Source organism: Rattus rattus, chromosome 18 (genome assembly GCF_011064425.1).
Source record: "Rattus rattus isolate New Zealand chromosome 18, Rrattus_CSIRO_v1, whole genome shotgun sequence".
Lineage (NCBI taxonomy): Eukaryota > Metazoa > Chordata > Mammalia > Rodentia > Muridae > Rattus > Rattus rattus.
In genome coordinates this window covers 29,586,496-29,609,569 of record NC_046171.1, presented here as the reverse complement: position 1 = coordinate 29,609,569, position 23,074 = coordinate 29,586,496, and the positions used below count along the sequence as shown (strand labels likewise).

Sequence of the window (23,074 nt, the reverse complement as noted above, 5' to 3'; positions counted from 1 at the left end):
AACAGACTTCAGATACAAGAAAAAGTTTTATATTAGAAAACCATCAAACAAACAAATTATCTAGTGGTATTATCATTACAAGGAAAATTTCCACATATTGAGTATCAGTTGGGTAAAGCTCATTATTATTACTAATATATTTGCAAATCTAGAAACAGTGATAATATTAACCTCAAAAATTTAAAAGTTAAAATTAGCCAGTACATTTGGCCCAATATTTGTTTATAAAGCACCTACTGAAAGTTAAGGAGCTTCTAATGAAGATGAAATGCCTCCTCAATGTTACTTTCTCATATAGCTTGTCTCAGCGTCCCCATTGACACAGATCCATGGCCCTCAGGCGATGAGGTCCTCAGGAGGATTTGAGTGCGAAGTCGAGTCCAACGCGCCAGTGTGAAAGCTTCAACACAATGAAGAGCAAATGAGGAAAAACTGACATGCCCCTACAGGCAGCTCCCTGCCTGTCTCTCCTAAGCCTTCTCTTACTGCTGACGCCACATATGTAGCTAAAATGTCTGGCACACAGACTACACTAATCCATAGGTTGAATTGAAACAGTTTTGCAGTTTGTTTTCTACTTAAATAGTTTTAATTGAGATGGCATATGGCTAACTAGAGGGAACCCATAATGACATATGCAGACGTTAATGAATGCTCAGTCGCACGTAGCAGAAATGCTTACACTACTGAGAGCTAAGACACTTGGTGGCTTTTAACCACACTGTCCCTTCTCTGTATTATCAGCACCAATTTTACTGTTAGGCTTGGATCAACAAGAGAAGCTTCACGGAATGAGGGCTGACAAAAATGACTACGAGATTTAGTGAGTGAACCTTTGTTTCCAAAGGCAACAGCTGAGAAGAACTGTTCTGTCCCTCTTTACATTCTTCCCATTTAACTAGACAGACACAGAGGAACCTCTTAAGGTTGGGACCCATCTGCAAAAAAATGCAGAAAAACAAACAAGAACCTAACTCTAGGACAGACAGAGGGTTGCATCATCTTGAGATGCCTGTCTCTGGGTCAGTTGGAGGAAAAAAACCAACAAAACCATTATTCAAGAACAATCTCAATGCTACTTAGCATTTGCTCTACGGGCAAAACTGAATTTAACCCAACAGGCAGAACAAACCTTGTTTATGTTATATCTTTTAATAACCCTTTAAATATATTTACACATACTTGAAAATAGAGCACTTTTATTCTACCAGGTATTGAGCTGATCAGACGCTTATGGTGAATATGACCACAAACTTCCTACTGCCTCAATTCTCACCGTGATCACTGTTTATAACTGTAAATCCTGCTAGAAGTCACCTTTCCACTCCAACACACAGGCGACCTCGCTTTACTTACCACCTTGGCCTTAATGGCACCAGAGTCAACGCTTGGGCTGTCTTGGCATGAAGTTGAAGCTGAGTGAATGAGCTGGAGGAGCTGGTCGTGGTTCCTTCTCCAGGACAACTTTCTGCCTGAGTCTCAGCCAGTTCAGACCGCAGATCCACCAACTGGGGCCTTAGAGAGCATAGAAAGCAGTGGTGGGCTTTAATTGTTCTTTCATACTATTCAAGAAACACAAAGAGATAATCCTGAAGTGAAAAACTTAAACACTGGTTGTTAGCTGACCATCCAAACTGACGATAGATGCTAGTGGGTAAAGCACACGCTGTCAAGCTTGATCCTCAGGACTACATGCTACACACAAATAAGTAAATAAAACTGTAATAAAAGAATTAAAATGGCCAGAAACCAGGTGAAAATGTGGGCGGCAAGAGAACTCAATTTTCAGTGTCTTTTACTTCCATTTTGCATGGCTTACATTAACACTGTCGGGGGTTTTCTTCGTCTCCCTCAAAGCTTTTAGATTACATCAGTGGACAGAGCTCATCTCCCACTCACATAGTATGTATTACGGCTGTCCGCTAACATAATCACATGTTAGTGGGTTCTGTCTTCAACCCAGAAACTACCAGCCTACATTAGACTTCTTAAGCTTTTCCTTCACTGGCAATATTCACTATTCAAATAGTTTCTAGTCCAAGCTGCCTTGAACTGGCTATGTAGTGAGGATGGTTCTGAACCCCTGGTCTTTCTGCCCTTCACCCTGGTGCTCAAGAACGAGGTGTGTGTCCATGCTCTATTTATGAGTGCCCAGGGACTGAATCCTGGCCCTTGTGTGTGCGAGGGCACCTCTATGAACTGAACTACACCGCTTGCCTTTTTTCTTTAAATTTCATTGCATATTCCCTGTGCACGGCATGTGTCTCCTTAAAGCATGTATTTCATCATGAGCTTGTGCCTGCCCCTCCACTTCTAGCTTCCTTCTACGACTTTATCATTGATGTTTACACAAACCCCAGTCACATAGAAGTTATATAAAATATATACACAAAACACTTCCTAATAAATAATAAATTTATCTAAAGAAATCATATAGATGATCTATCGCTTATTAAAGATCAATAATAATTTGTATAACGAGGTCTGTTTGTTTATTTTCATAGTTTGAATGAGGTGTGATACCTAAGACATAGGTAGTATCCTTAAGCTCATCTCAGTCCACGGGTGCCCCGTGGTTGAGGACAGCTATGAATGCAGCCCCAACACAAAATGGTAACATACTTAAAACATGAGGTTTTTTTTCAATTTGATTATTATCGCTCACTTGTGAACTTCACAGATGACAACATGTCAGGTTGGCTAAACCTTAGGTAGAACACCTTCAACATTTCGAATGACCAATATTTTGACTTGGTAACAGTCAATGCAGACTAAGATTCTGCATGCAGAAATATGGCTAGGGCTATTTCAGAAGTTGTTGAAATTCTTTCCATAATCCCAAATTCATTTTAACAAACAAAAATCAATGATTAATAATTATTATTAGTTTAAGATTTATTTTCATTTGATGCAAGTAGGCTACATGTATGCACATGTCCTGTATGTCCAAGTACGATGAAGCCAGAAGGTACGGATTTTCAAGCTGGAATTCCAGAAGGTTCTGGAGCTACCTGACGTGGGTGCTGGACCTGAACCTGGTCATCTGAAAGAGCCGCAAATGTTTAAACACCGAGTCATGAACTAGGCCTCCAAAAAATACTGCTTATTTTAGCGGTGTCACTGTCATCCTCGTGAGTGCTGTTTGTGTATGGAGGTCAGAGGACAAACCTTGGGTCTGGCCCTCCCCTTTCACCCTCCCACCTTGGATGCACACTCTCTCTTCCTTGCTGCTGCACCGAATATTCCAGGTTGGACTCTTGAGCTTGGGAATTCCTTCCTGTTCTGTCCCACATCTCACAATTATAGACACATACTATTATGTTACATTGGTTCATGGATCTAAACTCGTTGAAGCTTTCACAGCAAGTGCTTTTTTACCTGTTCAGCCATCTCCTTGGCTTTTCAACATTTTTTTTTTTTTTTAGGAAATCAAAGTAAGAAACTCAAACATCAATTTCTAGTTTTAAATACAAATAACCCAGGGATAGACTAATATGAGCTTTACATGCTGAAGAATGATGAGACAATCTCAAGTCTCATTTTCTGTAAGGCATACATCTGTAAGAACAGAAGACCGTATACGATGTAAGAACATATCATTCATCACTATAATTCCGGGGTATCTTAGCCTGCCCGTTTCAGTCATCAGCACTGTGTGGTAACAGCATGCACAGCGTAAACTGCATGTGGACTCAGAACCAAGGTTGCATGACGCCAGTGACAGACATATGGCAGGTGCCGCCAGAACACCTTGACCCAATGTGTGTTTGGCTTGAATTGCTTTGCTGCTGTTCCAGAAACCTTTTTATTGTTCTCCAATATTTTGGGAGCCCTATATTCAGTTACATGACTCATATGGGAGCACAAACCCTCATTTAGGAAGCTGTGGTTTGTTTTGTCAGAAAATTACCCTTTGCACTGTGTAGCAATTTTTTAAGGTCCAAGTGCTGAGATCACAGTGAGCTCTGCACATCGGAGCTGACTGAACGTTGCCAAGTTACAGCAGAAAAGCCCCCACGAGGCCTCACTTCATCCCACCAGAGGCTTTCTGTCTCGTATGGCTGACACTGTTTTTACTGCCATGCACTGCACATGGCCCTTATGTCTACTCTTCCCGGCCTAGCCAGCACCTGCACTTCACTTTCCACTCAACTCAAGAGTTTAAAACTTTAATCTTCAATTTAAAAATTAAAAGGCCAGAGAAACTTTATTGTCACGGAAAAAAAAACAAATGTGGGGTAGTGTATACAAACAGCTCAGCTCCAAAGAAAGTCAACTGACGGGAACAACGATCTGCTGCATGGTAAGTTTATAAATGGAAAGAAAAGACTTTATAATGTTAGAACCATTGTTAGAAGACTTGCATTGTGCAAATACATTTAAAATAAAAAAAACCTTCCCAAAGTGAAGTCGTAGATGCAAATGATACAGAGATAAAGAAAAGAGCGACTTAGAGGAAGAAGACAGGTCTCAGATACGCTATCTCGTAAATCACAATGGACCTGAACAAGAATAGTCCCAGAAGAGCACCAGAAAGAAGTAAAGCTGAGGCTTGCCCCTGGGCCTAGGAGCAGAGATACACATTAATGCCCCAACACAGTCATGTAGAGAAGGTCAGGGACTGGGGCTTGGGAAATTACTTGTCAGATGGTTGAAGAGGGAAATCAAAAAAGATACTGTACCAGGACATCAAACCAGAATGTACTGGCAAAAAATACTGTCACATGTGAGGGCTGTGTTGATTGCCAACCTGACAGAATTTACAATTACCTGGGAGTGTATGTGTACGTGGTCTTGCATGCTAATGCAGGGGAGATCTTGGCTATGTTAATTCGTGGGAGGACCACCATAACTGTAGGTAGAACCATTCTCCGGTAGAGGAGCTAGAGTACAGAACAAAGCCATGGCAAAGCACTGCCAGCAAGCATTTACTGGTTCTGCCACTTGACTATGGATACAGTGTGCCCAGCTGTCCTCCATGTCAAGGAACTATATAGTTAGAGATAGAACCTTTCTTCAAGTTGCTTTGCCAAAGAAGACATTTTTAGTTTTTATTTTACTTATTATTACTAGTAGTAGTAAAGAGGGCAGGCATGTGGGAGGGCAGAGGGAAACTTTGTCCAGTTGTTTCCCCTACTTTTGACATGAGTTCCGGGGACAGAACAAAAGTCAGTTCTTCAGGCTTGTGTGTCAGGTGCCTGTACCCTGTGAGGCCTTTGTGTCGTTGCTACTGTTTTTCGACAGAGTTGATATAGCTCTGCTGGCCTGGAAGCACAAGAAGACTAGGCTGGTCCTGCCCCTGCCTCCTCAGTGCTGAGACTGCAGACTGCATGTAGCCCCAGTGTGGCTCCTGTCAGCTTACTCCATCACAGAAAAGGAACGAGATGCTGCTTTTTTCCTTCCTTCCTGTAGATGCTCCACAGGTCAGTCCTCTTCACCTCTGTCCTTGTACTGTTGGTAGTGTTGAGGCTCGAGCCCGGACCTTGTGTATATTAGGCAAACCTCTAACACTGGGCTACGCCCTGCCACCCCTTCCTTTATAACAATTTTATTCAGTATAGCTCACATCAGAGTAATGCACAAGTAACACATTAGCAAAAATAAGTGTATCTATTTAATGAGCACACGACTTTTAAAAACGGAGCAGTCTGTTTTTTTTCAATGTTATACCAATGCAAATATAGTGTACATTGACTGGCCTTCTATTTCCAGAGTGTGCTTAAAGCTGGCTTACACTGTATTTTCATTTCATGTAATTTTTCACATAAGACACAATGTATCAACTTCTTTTACTTTGGATGGGTGTCCCCTTTGATGAGAGACATGATACTGATAAAACTGTCTGTCAATTATTAAAGGCCGAATCTACTTTTCTTGACTGTATCTCGGAGGAAAATTGTGGGTTACAAAATGGAAAGTTGTTCTGTGATTGGTTCTGAGACTCTTGTAAATGCCAAGGTTATGGAATGCTCAAGTCCCTTACATAAAATAACTAATATTTACATATAACCTTTTGTAATCCAAATACCTTAAATCAAGATTACTAATGTAAATGCTATGAAAATAATTTATAGTGTACTTTTAATTTTCTTTAAATAAACTTTGGTATCTAAAACCAAAACAATGTAAACAAATCAAAACATCACGCATTCCAAGTCGACACAACTGAATGAGCTTAAGAGCTGTTAGAACTGACAATAGGAAAGAGGATGTGAAGGTTAATGTTGAGTACAGACCTAGAAGTGAGAATTCTGGGTGCTGTGGTATGTCTACAACTAACTTTCAAAGGAACTACTGGTACACTGACTTCCACATTGATTTCACAGGGGGAACCACTGCTGTTCCCACCAGCAATATATGAAGTCGGGGCAGAGACAAGAGGATCCCTGAAGCTGATTTTCTGGCCAGTTTAGCTTAATTGATGAGTTTCAAGCTCAGTGAGAGACCATGTCTCAAAACCAAATAAATAAAGACAGAGGGCTGGGGAGGTGAGTGGGCGGGCAGAAGTGCGAGCTGCACGAGTCTGACACCTGAGTACAATCTCTGGACCCTAATAAAGAGCCAGATGTGTAAGGGTGCAGCCACAGTCCCAGTACTCCTAAAGTGAGCCGGGAGGAGAGGAGAGTAGAGCAGGAGAAAGAACAAGACAGCTGTCTCCTCAACACAAGGCGATCGCAACCTGACGGGGCGGCTCATGTCCTTCATCGCAGCACCCGGGAGGCAGAGACAAGCAGATCCCACTAAGCTGGAGACCAGCCTGGCCTATACAGTGAGTTCCAGGCCAGCTAGGGCTACACAGTAAGACCATCTTGAAACACAAAAAAGGTGGGAGGTGAGAACCTCCAAGTTATTCTCTGACCTCCATGTGAAGACCATGACTTATGCCACCCACTTATGCCACTTATACCATCCATAAATAGATAATAAGATTTTTCTTACCATGGAGAATGGTCAATACCACACACACACACACACACACACACACACACACACACACACACAGCCCCACCCCCCACATCTAACTCATACATTTATTTTCAATTGAAATTTCTAAACCTGAGAGTACACCCCAGACATTTTGAATCTTCAGCTTGTACAGAGACACCCACACCATACCGTCTGTCCAGATTCCCTGTAACCTGGAAGCAGTTCTCTGGCCTGTGACCTGCCTGCTTTAGTTTTCCAGTCAAGGGATAGTCACTCCCAAAACATTTGCTGGTGACTTGTGTCTGGCCTTTCTTGAAACCCTTCGCTATATGGGAGTTTTTCCACATGAGATAAGGAGAAGGTCCTGCATTTCAGCTCACCATATTCTGGAGTTTGTGAGGATACCTTCTGTCTTAGTCAGGGTTTCTATTCCTGCACAAACCATCATGACCAGGAAGCTTTCAGTTGGGGAGGAAAGGTCTATTCAGCTCACACTTCCACACTGCTGTTCATCACCAAAGGAAGTCAGGACTGAACCCAAGCAGGCAGGAAGCAGGAGCTGATGCAGAGGCCATGGAGGGATGTTACTTACTGGCTTGTTCCCCTGGCTTGCTCAGCTTGGTTACAGAACCCAGAACCACCAGCCCAGGGATGGCACCACCCACAATGGGCTGGGTCCTCCCCCCTTGATCACTAGTTGAGAAAATGCCTTACAGCTGGGTCTCATGGAGGCATTTCCTCAAGGGAGGCGGCTCTCTCTGTGATAATGTCAGCTTGTGTCAAGTTGACACACAAAGCAGCTGGTACACCACCTTCATCCCTAGTTTTGTTGGAAAGTCGCCCATTAGATTTTGTTTTGTGATTGCAGTTTCTCTTTTTAAGTTAAAAACAATTTTTTTTGAAACAAAAGTTCTTTAATCACAGTCTTCCTTAGATCGCTATTTCTCACTTCCCTACCTTTTATTATAGGAAAGCAGCATTTACACCAACACTGCAACAGAAGCAGCCAGACATCTGATTTACATTTTTCTGGTAACTACATTTAGTCAATAGGGGCCAGGAGATGGTTAAGTAGGGTGCCCAAGCATCAAATTGACAACCTAATTTAACACCTGGGGATCCATATGGTGAAGAAGGAGAACTGACATGGCAAACATGTAAAGACGCTTTTAAAAAGTCAGATCTGTGTCTGCACACCCAGTAGGGAAACAGTAAAATTAGGGTCTGAAGGCCGGCCACAGCCACTAAGTGAACTGAAGGTGAGCTACCTGAGACTCTGTCTCACACACACACACACACACACACACACACACACACACACACACACACACACACACACAGAGAGAGAGAGAGAGAGACTAGTAAAAAAGGTGGATAAATAAATTTCTGCAGTGGTTCATTTAACACAATATACATAAACACAACTGATGTAAATACTGAGTTATTAATTTTTACACCATTGGCAGGTTCGTTATGTGGATATCTGTGCAGCACATCTAAACCAGAACTAGCCATAGTTCAAGCACACACAATAGCCACATCACACTAGTTAGTAAATCACCAGTAAGGCAAATGCAGATCTAGACTTTTTATTATGCCAAATCAGAGATTTCATTACGATTTAAAATGCTTAAAGAGATAATAGTAGCCGAACTGACTCCCTTGTATACAGTAAAACACATGTAATAGATAAAACAGCAGCATTTCGTTGTCACTGTGTCCACGGAGTATGTAAGCGGTTTTGCTCTTTGCCTTTCAGCACTGAGGACCAAACTTAGACAAGTGCTCTACCACCTTCTAAGCTTTAAGGTAGTTTCTATCACCTTTGCTAACTTTCAACAGAAAAACTCCACAAAGAAAAAACTACCATAAAGACGGTTTATTAACCAATTATCCACCGAGGAAAAGTTATTAGATTTAGCACACTCCACTGGACACCTTTTTGGGCACTTTGAAGCCTGGTCTTCTAAAGTGCTGCTAAGCCCTCGCTTAGAAAAGTCCTTAGTAAAACAAACAAAAAACCCCAAAACCCTGTACTTCTAAGGACCTCTGAAATATTATAAAAAAGAAAACAAATATTTTCTAATGTTTGTACTGAATATATGTGGCTTGTGTTAAGCCCAGCATACCCAAGAAAATTTAAATTCAGGTATTTAACCTGTAACATTATTTTTTATCTCATTTCCTACCACTGCCTTTTCTTTTCTGTTTTGACTTTCTTGCAATGTCTTCAATGCATTTTTTCATTTTTGCATTTTTGTAAACTGGGAGTAGGAACTAAGGTTTTCAGCCTTCTAGTAAGAACATGGTGTAGCGATATTTCATTACAGATATATATAGTCTAGTAGCTACTTTTCTCCTTTATTCACAAATAGCATGATGTATTAATACATGCAAAATCTATGTTATTAATAAAGATATTCAAATGAAAAACCAGATCTAATTACCTCCGGCAAGGACAAGAAAAATAGGAGCATGAATGGGTATTCAATTTGAAAGCCATGCATTACATGGGTTCAATTAATGAAGTAATTTTCCCCACATTTCATTAAACATAAAAATATTGGGGCTAGAGAGATGTCTGCAATTAAGAGCACTGCTGCTCTTTCCAGAGGACCCAGGTTCAATGCCCAGCACCCACATGGTGACTCACAACCATCTGTAACTCCATTTCAGGGGATCCTATGTTTCTTCTTGGCCTTCACAGGCACTGACATGCATGGTTCACAGGACATACAAGCAGACAAAACAATCATATACATAAAGTAAAAAACTAGAAGATTCAGGTAATCAAAATCTGAAGAGCTATATTTACATCTTGGGACAAAAGACCTTCAAATTTACCTAAATTCTATAATATTTAGTAACCCTTTCTTTTTTGCCTAAAATATGCATTTCTGCCTAAGAAAATTTAAACATATAAACTTTTGGGTTATTTAAAACTTAGTTATTTAAAACTTCTACATATACTTTTTAACTCCTAGAAAGAGACCATAAGAACACAGGGACTATGATTACTATGACTAAGACAAATTCAGGTAGTGCAATCTAGGGCTGCCTGTTCTAAGACCATGTAGGTGGTCAGTGACCAAGTGGTATTTTTGCACCCAGTTCTGATTTCCAGGGCAGCACCATGAGGTATCCACAGTGGCAGCAGGCGAAAGAAGAGGAAAAGTGTGTGTGTCCCTGTGTGTGGTTATGCTGATAACATCCACACTCCCCACAAAGCAAGTTAATCTACCTAACATATGGTGGTGCAGGGACATTGTCTTTATCATACTTATCCTTTGTTTACAGTTAAGGAAGGAAGCAGGATTTAAACGGTTATCCAAGACACACAGCCAAACAAAGTTGAAATCTAGTTTAACTGTTAAAAAAAATTTGCATGAGGATCTTTTCTCATTGTTTGTCCCCTCCAAATAAATTTTAGAACAATTTCATTTTAAAGATATTTACAAAAGAAATAGTATACTATAAGTTTTCTGTGTGTCAAGGTGCTTTTTTATTCAACATGAATGATATGGCACAGTGCTGCAACTGTGTGTTTTTACCTGAGTGCACAGTAGTGTCTGAGGACTCTGTACATCCACAGTATGAACTAACTGCCCACGCCCCATTCCCCTCCACTACATCCCTCTCCCACCTCCATCATTCCCTTCCCTCAAATCCATCCATCCATCCATCCATCCATCCATCCATCCATCCATCCATCCATCCATCCATCCATCCAATGCAATGCAATCAATGTAATCCAACCAATCCATTGAGTCTGCTCAGACTGTCAGTGAGGTTTGGTGTAGCCATCCATGGAAGCATGGATTGTATGCTCAGGCTGAATCACTGAGAAACTACCCCCCCACCTCTCCCAGCAACCATCAATGCTTTTAACAGCCCTCAGTTACACTTTTTAACTTTTATTTGGAACAAAACAGTAAACCACCGAGAATTAACTACTTAAATCTCTTTTCTTTTTTTGGCACTGTTTACTTGGATCAAAAAGCCATTTCTATGAGGTCAACACATCTATGAGAGGTAGAGGAAGGAAGGAAAGGAAGGAAAGGAAGTTGTGAAGGAAGGAAGAAGAGAGAGTATGAGTGAATAAAAGCTCACTTTTTAAAGAAACAGATCTGTATATGCATACAGTAGGCTTTGTGTTTACAAATTCAATTATTAAGATTAAATTAATTTATGGGAATTACTAGATTATACTTAACCTGTTGAGTTTTTAAAAAACAAACTAAACAACAACAGCTGATTTCAACCTTCAAATTTAACTAACACCCCCAAAAGTATTTTAAAAAAACAAAGAACACAGGCTGTGGTGGCTTATACCTTAAATTCCAGCACTCTCCAGACAGAGGAGCAAGTCGAGGCTAGCTTGGTCTATGTAGGGTCTCCAGGACAGCCAGATGTAATACATTAAGACTCTGCCTCAAAAACAAAACAAACAAAGAAACAACAAAAAACCAATCAAAGCCAAAGTTAAAAAATTACATTACATATAGATTTTATTTGGTAGACTTTTTTTCATCTTTTTCATCTGATCAAAAGGTTCATTTCAGACATTCCTTAGGAACCCATCGAGGCCATTCAATCAACCCCAGGAAAGATTTTCCAAGATGGTGGTCCGGATCATCAGATTTTAGCAAAGGAATGGAGTCAGGAGACAGTCAAGGCAACGCCCAAAGCCTTCCAACAGTGTTCCTTCTTATACTTCACATCTTGCACTGAGATCATTAACCACACGGAGTTGATGTGGGGTGTGGTAGATGAGAGAGTACATGGTATGGTCGAAAAATAAGCCTCATGTCCTCCTCTTATATGTGCATTCTCCTTCCCTTTACTTCATTTATTGAAGAAGTCGGTCCTTACTACTATGTACTCTTGCCAGCTTCTGTCAAGAGTCAGTACACTGTAACACAAGTTGCCTTTGGTCACGTGCCTCCATAGTCAAACAAAAGTAACTAAGGCAAACGGTAGCAAACCAACAATAGACAAAGGAACTGTAACACCAGAAAACAGCAAAACAAGACCGATTTAGCAGAGAGACACAGCTACAATGCGGAAGAATGTACTTGCAAACTATTCCATAGGGAGAGAAAGCCAAAAAACAATAAGGTGCCAGGACTACTCAACAACAAACAACCCGGGTTAAAATGGACAAAACAACAACAACAAATAACCAAAAACCAAATACAACAAAAAAGGGAGGGGGGAAATGGACAAAACAGGAGTAGAGATCATGAAATATATAGAATCAGCCATGCTGCTACATAGGAAATCAAATCCATGGCTGAGAGGTGGCTCACGGTTACATAATTGCCTGTTCTCAGAGTGTCCTGACTTCAATTCCCAGCAACCACATGGTGGCTCACAACCATCCGTAGGGAATGAGATCTGATGCCCTCTCAGGTCTGAAGACAGTGACTGTGTATTCCCACACATGAACAAATAACTAAAAAAAAAAGGTTAAAAAAAAACTAAATCTACAATAGTCATCACACACACACACACACACACACACACACCCTAAGTTAAAAAGGTGACTACTATAGGACCCAAACCAAGAAAACACTAGCAAGAATATGGAGGGGGAAAAAAGAAACCTAAATAGTACAGCCATCATAGAAGACAGCATGTTGTTTCTTTAAGCAAACAAGAAGCCAAAATATCAAAGAAACAACTGCCAGCAATCTCACAATTTAGGGATATATGAAAACGAAGTCAGTACATCAAAGAGATATATGGAACCTTATGCTTACTTTAGCAATATTTGTTATAGCTAAGATAAGGAATCAACCTATGTACCTATTAATGGATAAAAGAACAAAAAATATGGTTCCTGTGTGCACACACACAAAATGGTATATATGGACAGGATCGGATGGGTTCTAGAAATAAAGGAATGCCATGTGAAATGACATGGAGGATAATTTGATGTTAATAATCCAGAACACTGAAAGCTGAATATTACATGATCTTTACCTAAAATGTGGCACCCTAAAAAATTATTTTCTATAGAAGGAGAGGACAGAGTGACATTCTGGAGGCATGAGGGACTTGAAGAGCCGGGATTGGTAAAGATCACCATAGATACAAAGTCATAGGTGTAGAGAGAAATACATTCTGGTGCCTCTATTGTACAGTTAGATACCTGGGTTACCAATAATGTGCTTCAAAATAGCCAGAAAAGGCAGTTTTAAATGTTCTTACCAAAAGTATCAAAAAAATGTATAAATAAGTTTAATAATTACATGTCAAACATAAAAATTACATTAAAATTTCCCATAAAGGGGTTGGGATTTAGGCTCAGTGGTAGGGGTGTAGCACTAAGAAGCATGAAGCCCTGTTCGTCCTCAGCTCAAAAAAAAGAACCAAAATAAATAAATAAATAAATAAATAAAATAAATAAATAAATAAATAAATAAATAAATAAAATATACTGTACAAAGTAAAATGGATATCCTTTCAGAAATGAAGGAGATACATAGATATTTTACCTCATAGGTATTGTAGGACGACTTGGCCTTCACTGAACGAGTCATTACAGTTCCGCTCCCCATCTTAGTCTTTTTTTTTTTTTCTTTTTTTTTCTTTTTCTTTTCTTTTTTTTTTTTTCCGAGCTGGGGACCAACTGAGGCACTTTGCAGTGTTTCTCTACCATCGAGCTTTAAATCCCTCAACCCCCATCTTAGTCTTCAAACTATTCTATCAAGACAATTCCTGGGCTGGAGATGGCTCCAGTATTAAGAGCATCTGCTCTTGGCAGAGGACTGGGTTCCAGCTCTTTGCATGAAGCTCACAAGAGCTTAACTCTAGGTCCAGAGGCCTGGATGCCATTCTGAAGGCACTAGGCATCGCATGTTGCACCTATATAAACTTGGAAAACACTCCTACATGAAAACCTTTCTCTCTCCTATTTTTGAGATTATGATATAGTCATAACCCTTCTCCTTTGCTGTCCTTCACCTTTATATCCCTCACTGCTCTCCTGCTCTCTTTCAAACTTATAGCCTTCTTTCTTTTAACTGTTGGACCCTGTGGATCACACACACACACACACACACACACACACACACACACACACACACACATTTCTTTCAAATAAAACCTGTACAATTTTTACTTATATGTATGTTTTCATGGCTGACTATTTGATACTTGATAACCAACTGGTAAAATCTTTTTAAAAACAATTCCTTATTGATATAATTCTTTTTCCCTATAATATAATTCTTTTTTTTTTTTTCTTTTCTTTTTTTCGGAGCTGGGGACTGAACCCAGGGCCTTGAGCTTGCTAGGCAAGCGCTCTACCACTGAGCTAAATCCCCAACCCCTCTAATATAATTCTTAACCATTGAATCCACCTTGTAACATGGAGTCCATAATTCTAGTGCTGAGCAGCAGTGAGCCAGATCCTGGGGCTTGGCGCCACCAGCCAGCCTGACTGAATCAGTGATCACAGGTTCAGAGAGAGACCCTGTCTGCAAAAAAATAAAGTGATGGCAACTAAGACACCCAACCTTGACCTCTGACCCATGTTCACCACAACACCTGCATACACTTGCACATACATACACACACACACATACTACACACAAGCTTATTACATATCTGTCATCACCTCTGACCTGAGAAGTACTTTTAAAAGTATGTACCATGCGATTTTTATATAAAGAAGTGTAATCTATCAGACAGAAAGGAGTCCGACCGTTCTCCAAAGGCCTTTTCACTTGTGGCAAGAGTCAAAGGGACAATATAACTAGTAGAAGTATTTTGTTCTATTCCCCTTTCTTCTTATTCAAATTGTCATTTAACACACTTTTTATATTAAGGATCGCCCCTATTTTCTTTTCTTCTATGCTCAAAGTGTATCTTTCCTACTTTTCAAAAAATTATGAAGAACCAATGAATTTCTATTCTAAAACACAAGGCTAATACTATACACTGAAAAATACATTAAATGGTCAAACCTGTCATTTTTTCAAGCAGAAACAAGACCTTCCTACTTTTTACATCAACCTCCACACAGTTTGCTCATGAGAAAGTTTTGCAAGAACAATTTATTTAGCCAGTATAAATATTTTTTTCTATACAATTATAATGACCACTAACTTCACTAGCTACTACTTCTTCCCAAATTGGTCTGCAATCTAGATAGGAAAACACATTTTTATTTCTAGTCTTCCATACCATTACACATCCACAGAATTCACAGGACTGAAATCTGAACACATGCACATGCACACGCACGCACACCACACACACGCACGCACACCAGTGAATAAAAGCATGCATTTTGCCTCAGCAAAGGTTATAGAGGTCTGGTACACTGAACAGACCTAAAAGAATGAAATGTGTGCTAATTAGTGCCAGGCATTATTTTCCAAATAAATATATGTATTAAGGTAAAATGTCCAAGGCTCCTGTAAAACCATTTTAACACATTATTACTTATGTCAGAGTTTCAGCCATTACTAAGGCGCGAGTTCCCCACTCACGTCCCACGGGACGCTCTCACAGGTGCAAGCCACTCTCATGGTAATAACACGTGCTTGCTTCTCTACTAGGCTGATGTTCGAACTCACATGCAAACGCCTAGTGAGTACAGTGCTGATGTGACAGAGTGCGAAAATAATGTATGGGCAGATCTGCACCTGCATGTACTATGCTCTGCACTACAGCCACCCAGTTTCCTCATATGGTCTTTACAAACAAAAGAGAGGGAAACCACTAAGTCTTACAAGTTTCTGACCTATGAGCATATGTTCATCTTTCTATAGATCAGACAGAAGAAAAGCATATCTATTAAGTAAACCAAATATATGCTATCTCAAAGAAAAACATCGAAGCAACTGTTTGACTAAAACTGTACTTTTTCTCTTTGAAGAACATCTTACTCTGGGAGAATGACTGTTTTGCCAAGTGTGGTGACGCATATCCAACCCCAGCATCCTGGAGCTAAGACAGGAAGACCATGGATTAAAAAAGGATGGTCTGACTTTAACATAGTGGAGACCCTGCCTCAAAATAATAATATAAAAAGGGACAAACCAGTTCTTTAGATTAAATATGTAATTAGATACATTCAGGATGAATATGACGGGTATGCGTTACTAAAGATGAAGCTGGAGTTTTTAAGTAAAAATTGCAATCCTGGAAAACTTGAAATTCATTACCATGAGCTTGATGACCTCCCTTCTTGAGACATGGGGAAATACTAACAAAGGTAATGCTTAAAATTCTGTAAGATCTGGGTTGGGGATTTGTGGCTCGAGAGAGCGAAGCATGTCTAGCAAAGTTTAAGGCCTGGGTTTGGTCCTAGCCCGAAAGAAAAAGAAAAAAAAGAAAATTTAAGATGCATCGTAAAAAGCTTTTAGGAGAAGAAAATCAGCAAAATCATTCCAAACTGATCCATGCATGCATGATATTATATGATCATCCCTGGGTAAAGAGCAATAATTAACAAAACGGTGGTGGAGGTGCAGGAGACAGACAGACCTTCATAGTGCTGATTAAAACAAAACAGTCCCAAGGCAGTTATCTTAGTGGTTTAGATTCTACACTTCAGTCAACCTTTAAGAAACGATCTCCCATCTACAGCCACACACTCTAAGCACACCCCGTCTTATCTGATCTCTTACTACCTCTTTAGAGAAATTGTTTGGTTTACAACAGAGTGTCGCTGCATAGCCCTGGCTGGCCTCAGACTTGCTGCATAGACTATAATGGCTGGGAACTCAAGAGATCTGCTGGCCTCTGCCTCCTGGATTCTTGTCAACTTTTACCACCAGAGAATATTGACAGTTACCTGACAGGGCTATCAGAATATTCCTCCTCCCTTTCAAGCTACAGGTTTCTTCCTGGTCAAATTTTCTTCCTACCAACAGAATGCTATCCCAATGAAACTGAACACAACAATACGTGCAAGAGTCCAAGGAGCACCCACTGAGCCAGATGTTAAAGGAGAACAACGCTGCTCTGCTCGCTCACTTTACTTGATGTTGGAAAAGCTATTTTAGATTTAAAATGGAATCAGCATTAACAGTGTGGTTGCGTGGCTGCCATCATAATACTTGGGAGGCCAAGGCAGGAGAATCCCAAGGGGCCAGCATAGACTACATACTGAAATTTAAATATATATTGTCCATCCCTACCGAAATTAATATTAATATTTACAGCTTTCTTGGTTTCAAGTTCTAAAACAATAATCACACACATGCGTGCTGCGCGCACACACACATGCATAGAGAGAGAAAGAGAGAGAGAGAGAGAGAGAGAGAGAGAGAGATAAAGCTATCTTGTGCCCCCAAAATTTAAGTGCCAAGGGTCCTGAAATGAAATTGAGAATATTGTCACTGCCTTTTAAAGGTCTGTCTGAATCATAAAGATAAAGAATGCAAAATTCCTCTTTCAGAAGTCAGGTCCTACAGAGCTCGTCAGTCCTAAATAGCATTTCTCAGCATCACTTTGGAGAACAGGAATTGGGGTAGGGGTGACCTTAGTGACTACAGTACCAACAAATGTGATCCCCTCTTCCTTTCTGTCTTAGCCACTGTGTCTTCGCATACCGACCAGCTCCCTAGCTAAACCTCCTTCCACCCATTTCTTCACCATTACCCCTACGTTCATTTCTAATAACATCCTTGTCCATCTAACAAACTTCTTTGCTTCCACACTGCAGGAATCTAAGTATTACTTGCATGAATGTGTCCACACTTGAACAACAGTGTTGGAAAAATTCATACCACAGGGTACACTGGCTGTGGTGGTGCTTATGATAAACGACACCAACTAGGTCCTTTACTGCCTGGCAGTTCATCTCTCTGGGCTTTCCCCTGGTGTATGGCTACAACAACCTCTCCCACTCTCTTCAAGTACTTCCTCTTAATTCAGCAACGGACCTGAGCTCCTATTTTAGAGAAAACAAGTAGAAATCACACAGAAATCCTGGCAACTCCGTCACCCCATCTCTTCTCACCACCATTCACTCCTTGCTGTATAAATAATGCAAGGCCACTCGCGGTGCCAGCTCTTTGTGACTTTTCTGTTCCCAGCATCTTAGTATTAAATCGCCACTTACCACAGTATTCCTTTTCCCTTAAGAAAACACGATCAACTTGAAAACACAATGAAGTAATGCACCTCTCCTAAAGCTTACCTTTTCCTCTCTAAGCCATCCTCACTTCTTCGGATGCTTCAGTCTGTCTTCCAATCCTTCTTCTAGCATAAATTAGTTTATAAAGAATGATTTCTTTAGCTTTGTGTTGGCCTCTTAAATCCTTTCTCTAGTATAACAAAACCCATAATTATAAACCCTTTTAAAGGAACTGCTGTGAGAATGAGATGAATATGTAAAAAGCAAACAAAACAAATTTAGAACAGAGCCTAATCCATAGTAACTGATCAATGAAGTTAGCTATATTACCATTATTGCTAATAATGTCACATATCTATCTATCCAGACAGCTAACTACACAAGAGCAGGGTACCATAGAGTTGTCCTAAAGTCCTTCATCCTCCTAATTCTAATCCAGCTTGACTCTAGCTGACTTTTGCCTTTAAGGTTCCTTTGCCTTCTCTCTCTCATCACCTCAGTTTATGCCACCATAATAGCACACGGCTCTCCTGAAGCTCCGAAGGTTTCTTGCATTCACTCTTATTTTCTTAAAATGTCTGCCAGGATAGTCTATTGCCTTAAACCTGGATATTATAAATCAGGATAGTCTACTCTAACCTCACCCTGAGACACTTCGTCTAGGGGCATTAAAATGCTTGCCCCTGTAGATAAAGCCCACGCCTATGGCACAGCCTGTGCAACAAGGCCAGTCTGGTTCCTACACACACTTACCTGCCATCTCACTTCCTGTGTGCTTTCAACTCCCCAGATTTTCAAATGCACCATCAACTCTCACCCACCATACTTTCCCCTTCCTAGTTCCTCTACTTTATACAACGTGAGATAATATTTCTGTCTCTTAGCTTAACTCCTGTTAGTTCACTCCAGCCTTGGGTTAAGAGATGGAGACAGGAGGAGCGGAGACAGAGGCAGCAATGACAGGGAGATCCTGTTTCAAGGTATGCAATAATGGACCCGGAGATGGTCCAGTTGATAAAGCATTTGCTATGCTGCATGCAGGTTGATTCAGGTCTCACCACCCAAAGTAAAAAGCCAGACATGGAGGGCGCCTCTTACCCAGGATGGGAAAGTAGACAGGACATCCCAAGGGCTTTAATGCCAGTTTATCCAAATTGGCAAGCTCAAGTTCACTGAGAGATCCTATCTCAAAACAACGAGGAAATATCTGATGTTGAGCTTTCTTTCCCTTTACACTCATTACACTCCACCCACATACCTACACACCAAACCAATAAATAAAACAACATTACTAATTTGAAGCTGCACAAAAACAAGTATATCATCAGTTTAATACCTACATAATTTCGACCAAGGCCCTACTCTAGTAACGATCCTGGAACAGTCCAGTCACTTCAAAGAGACATTTAACTATACAGCTATTGTGGAAGAAAGACATGTAATAGAAGGTGCATTTTTTTTGAGGTGGAACAGAATGTCATTCAGGGCTGGCCTGATTCATGTGTGTAGCTGGGTGCCAGATTCTCCTCATCTCCACTTACGTAGTGTTGGGATTAAAGGCAAGGACACTGTTGTGCATCTAGTGTACTGTTTTGCTAGTATTTCCTAAAAGGAGCCAACAATTGGAGCATACATTCCAAAATGGAGGGAGTTATTTTGGCCCTGCCTCCATGGCGCTTGCCCTCTATATCTATTATTGTCATATTATTACTCTTCATTTTATTGGTGACTCTGGCTGGGCCTCAACCAAGTGTCTCTACCATAGCAGGAATTCTCAGGCATGTACAAAGTTTGAGAGATTCAGTTTGAAATGGTGTCTACCTCAAATATTCTAATTTTTTTTTCTTCAATGCAGTCCTTGATATACATCTCTTGCCAAATATAACTTACAGCAAAAAAGCTGCTATGTGGATGGCATTTATATTTAATTTAAAAGGAACTAATGATTTTATTTTTCAGTAAAAGTGTTTCTTTCTTCCCATTCTGACTCTCTTCCTCCTCCGACCCCTTTCTTTCCCCAGCCCCAAATGTTTCCTGGCCAGCCTCCCCTCCTCTGCCCTGTCCTTCTGTCCTCTCTTCTCAACCCTTCCAAAAAAGAGAAAAGTACCAACCACTAGATTAATTTGCGTATAATACCTAAAAGCAGAAGGACAGGGAAAGTGGCAATTGGAAGGATACAGAAGTTCCATTTGTCTGGAGTTTTGTTTCATTCATTTAATTTATATGCTTTCTTGAGATAGGGTTTCTCCGCGGCCCAGACAGCCTTTAAACTTCATCCACCTGTCTCCACCAATAAGGCACTGGATTCCATTACAAATTACCCAATATTGGAGTTATCTATGTCTTGAGAATATAAAACATTTTATTACAAGATGGTGCACTAATCTCAAACCACTGAACTTGGGACACTTACTACACAGATAGCAAACAGCATCATATGTTACTCAACATCCTCAAAGAACAGTCAGAAGACTCTAGTCACTTGCTCACCCAGACAAAATTAAAACAGCAAGAAAGCACCCAAGATTCTTTAGAAGATTCAATACTGAGAATCTCAGGAGATTGTCAACAGTTTAGAGAACATCCCCTGAGAGTCTGTATATGGCATACTAGGTCTACTTTGAAAGTTGTGACTAGCCCTAAGTCTTTCCACAGTAGTGCACAGTTATTCTATGAAAACTAAGTAAGATGTTTTATGTATATAAACTGACACAGGTGAATCGTGTATAGTTGAATATACATATAAGCAACAAAATCCAAATTATCCTCCTCATCATTTCTTAAGATCTCTGAATCCAGAGTTACAGTCACACTGAAAACCACACTCACACTGTGATATGCTAGCATTCTTTATTTTAAGAAGTAATGCTACTTTGTAAGCTGGGACATGGACTTAGAATATGTAAGTATAACTTCTGAAAAAAAAAACCACATAAGTTATTACATGCACAGTCTATTAGAGAAATATTCTTTTAAAGTATTTAAAAAACCTGAGTACCTTCTATTCATAGAACCCCCCCATCAGACTTTATTGCTAACATCAGAAAGGACTATTGTTTAACTTCCATAGGTCATTTAAAAAACAAGTAAATTGTTTTATGCTTTAAAAGCCATTTATCTCCAGTATATGATTAAATATGTAGATGGTATTTAAGTTATTTGGCAAAAGCTACTCCTAATCTTTAAAGCTAAAATACTATTTTAAAAACCACCAAATGCAATTTTACTACATGAAAACTCAGCTTCTAGAAATTACCATTCACTGGAAAAAAAAAAATCGAGACAGCCTTATTTACACTTAAGGCTTTTACATAAGCACTTTCACCCCACTCTTTCCAAAGAGAAATCATAACATCCTCAATATGTAAAGAGATGCTAATCAAATATTAGTGGCAAATGTTTTTCATGGCTCATATGAAAGATTGCAGAGTACTAAGCAAGGCCAGGACACCAATCTGGTGTACACATTAACCTTGCACAATGGGCACTCTCATTAGTACAGTTAATAGTGAAGAGCTCTTGGGAAAGCAAAGGCACAAAAAACTTCACACGTCTCAGGGTAGCTCATGTTTTAAAAATCCTTTTTAAAACGAAGGACCTATTCTCTATTTGAATTGTCTATTTCTAAAATGCTTTCCATATAATGTTAGTTCATCATGATTTCTAAAGCTTGTAATGCTGCCCTAGTTTAACTTTCCACGCAAAATAGGTTTGGAGTTTCTGTTTACAACCACACTCCCCTCACTCTGATCCGAGACTATGCAAAGGATTGTCTTTACATCGTCTCAAAGGTCTGAAACTAGGGAAATACTGTAAAGTACAAATGCATGCCATCTCAAAGTTAGGAGTTATTTGAATACTGACAGGGAGCTAACTCTGAAGACATAGCTGCCAAGTGTGGGTGTAAACCGTGGAGGAGATACTCCATTTCATTTCCCTAAGAGCTTTGATTGGCTCCCCCTAAGTTCATGCATGTCTCTGTGTACAGACGCAGACGTTGATCTGGGCTATCGGATGAGAATGATCAGACCTGCATCTGTCTTTTGAAAATACATTGGTCGAGCTTGTCATTATCAAAGCAGAAGAGGAGAGCTGAGGTATTCCCTGACAGAAGATCTTGGGAATATCTGTTAAAGTAACACCTACAAGGCGGGTAAGTGAGATTAGCTCCTGTCCCCGCCGCATGAGATGCTGGGAGGTGGATGACAGGACGTCTGGGTCTGGAGACCTACACGCCGTTCTCCATCCTTTTCCTCCCCCTCCCGCTCGGCACGCCTTTGCTTCACTCACGTATAAAACGCACTCTCCATCACATTCGAAGCTGAGCTGAGCTGTCCAGTGGATAGGTTTTTAAGGATCATTTTCCTAGTGCGTTAAATGGGATCTAACGCCCTCGGACAGCCTGGGATTGAATGCCACTGCTGCCAGCCCCCGAGGCTCACCTCAAGCTTGTGGTTGATCTGAGACACAGTCTGGGCTTTGTGGCAAAGCTGCGCAAAGCAGGAGCTAAGGCTGGTCATCTTCTGACGCCCCTCATAAGTGATGTCCGCCTGGTCCGGATCGATCTCGCCCAGAAGAAGATCCACATCCACAAAGGCCTTGTCGAACTCCTTCTCGAGCACTTCAAGCCACCGAAACATGGACACTCCACCAGGGGAGACCCCCACAGGGCAGGAGGCACCCCCTGGGCCGCTGCCGGCTCCCGCCGGGCATGGGCCGCCCGCCGACATGGCGCCGTCCAGGGCCTCGCCGACTGCTGCTCACCTTGGCCGCCCACCCCGCGCGAGGGGAACTGCTAGCACCGAGGCGCCCCTCGCGCGCGCACACACACGCCCCGCAGGTCCCTTCCCTTCCCTCGCGCCGCCAACGCCGACAGCGTAGCTCCAGAGCCGCAAAGGTAGCGCGGCAGTAACAGCGACCGCGACACACGGAAGACCCGCCCGCAAGCCGGCCCGCCCCCGCCGCGCATGCGTAGCGGAGCCCAGAGAGGGCGCAGCCCAGCGGGAGAAAGTGGGCAGGGCCGTCCGAAAGCTTGGCCAATGAAAAGCC

The 23,074-nt window shown here is 41.0% G+C and overlaps 1 protein-coding gene across 1 annotated transcript; it reads right to left on the bottom strand.

Moving 5' to 3' along the window:
- Positions 1-336: 336 nt before the first annotated feature.
- Gopc (golgi associated PDZ and coiled-coil motif containing) lies at positions 337-22,978 on the bottom strand. The gene is made up of 3 exons (XM_032889264.1): positions 22,467-22,978; positions 1,357-1,513; positions 337-400 (listed from the first exon to the last, which is right to left on the bottom strand). The coding sequence occupies exons 1-3, from the start codon at positions 22,753-22,755 to the stop codon at positions 337-339; spliced, it is 510 nt and encodes a 169-aa protein (XP_032745155.1). The 5' UTR covers positions 22,756-22,978.
- Between the last annotated feature and the right edge of the window lie 96 nt (positions 22,979-23,074).

Excerpts from the sequence above, each read along its gene's own strand:
- Gopc (XM_032889264.1), bottom strand. The coding sequence starts at position 22,755 with ATGTCGGCGGGCGGCCCATGCCCGGCGGGAGCCGGCAGCGGCCCAGGG. Across the intron at positions 1,514-22,466 it reads GATCAACCACAAGCTTGAGG|CCCAGTTGGTGGATCTGCGG; the intron begins TGAGCCTCGGGG and ends GCTCTCTAAGGC. Across the intron at positions 401-1,356 it reads GTGCCATTAAGGCCAAGGTG|CTTTCACACTGGCGCGTTGG; the intron begins GTAAGTAAAGCG and ends ATTGTGTTGAAG.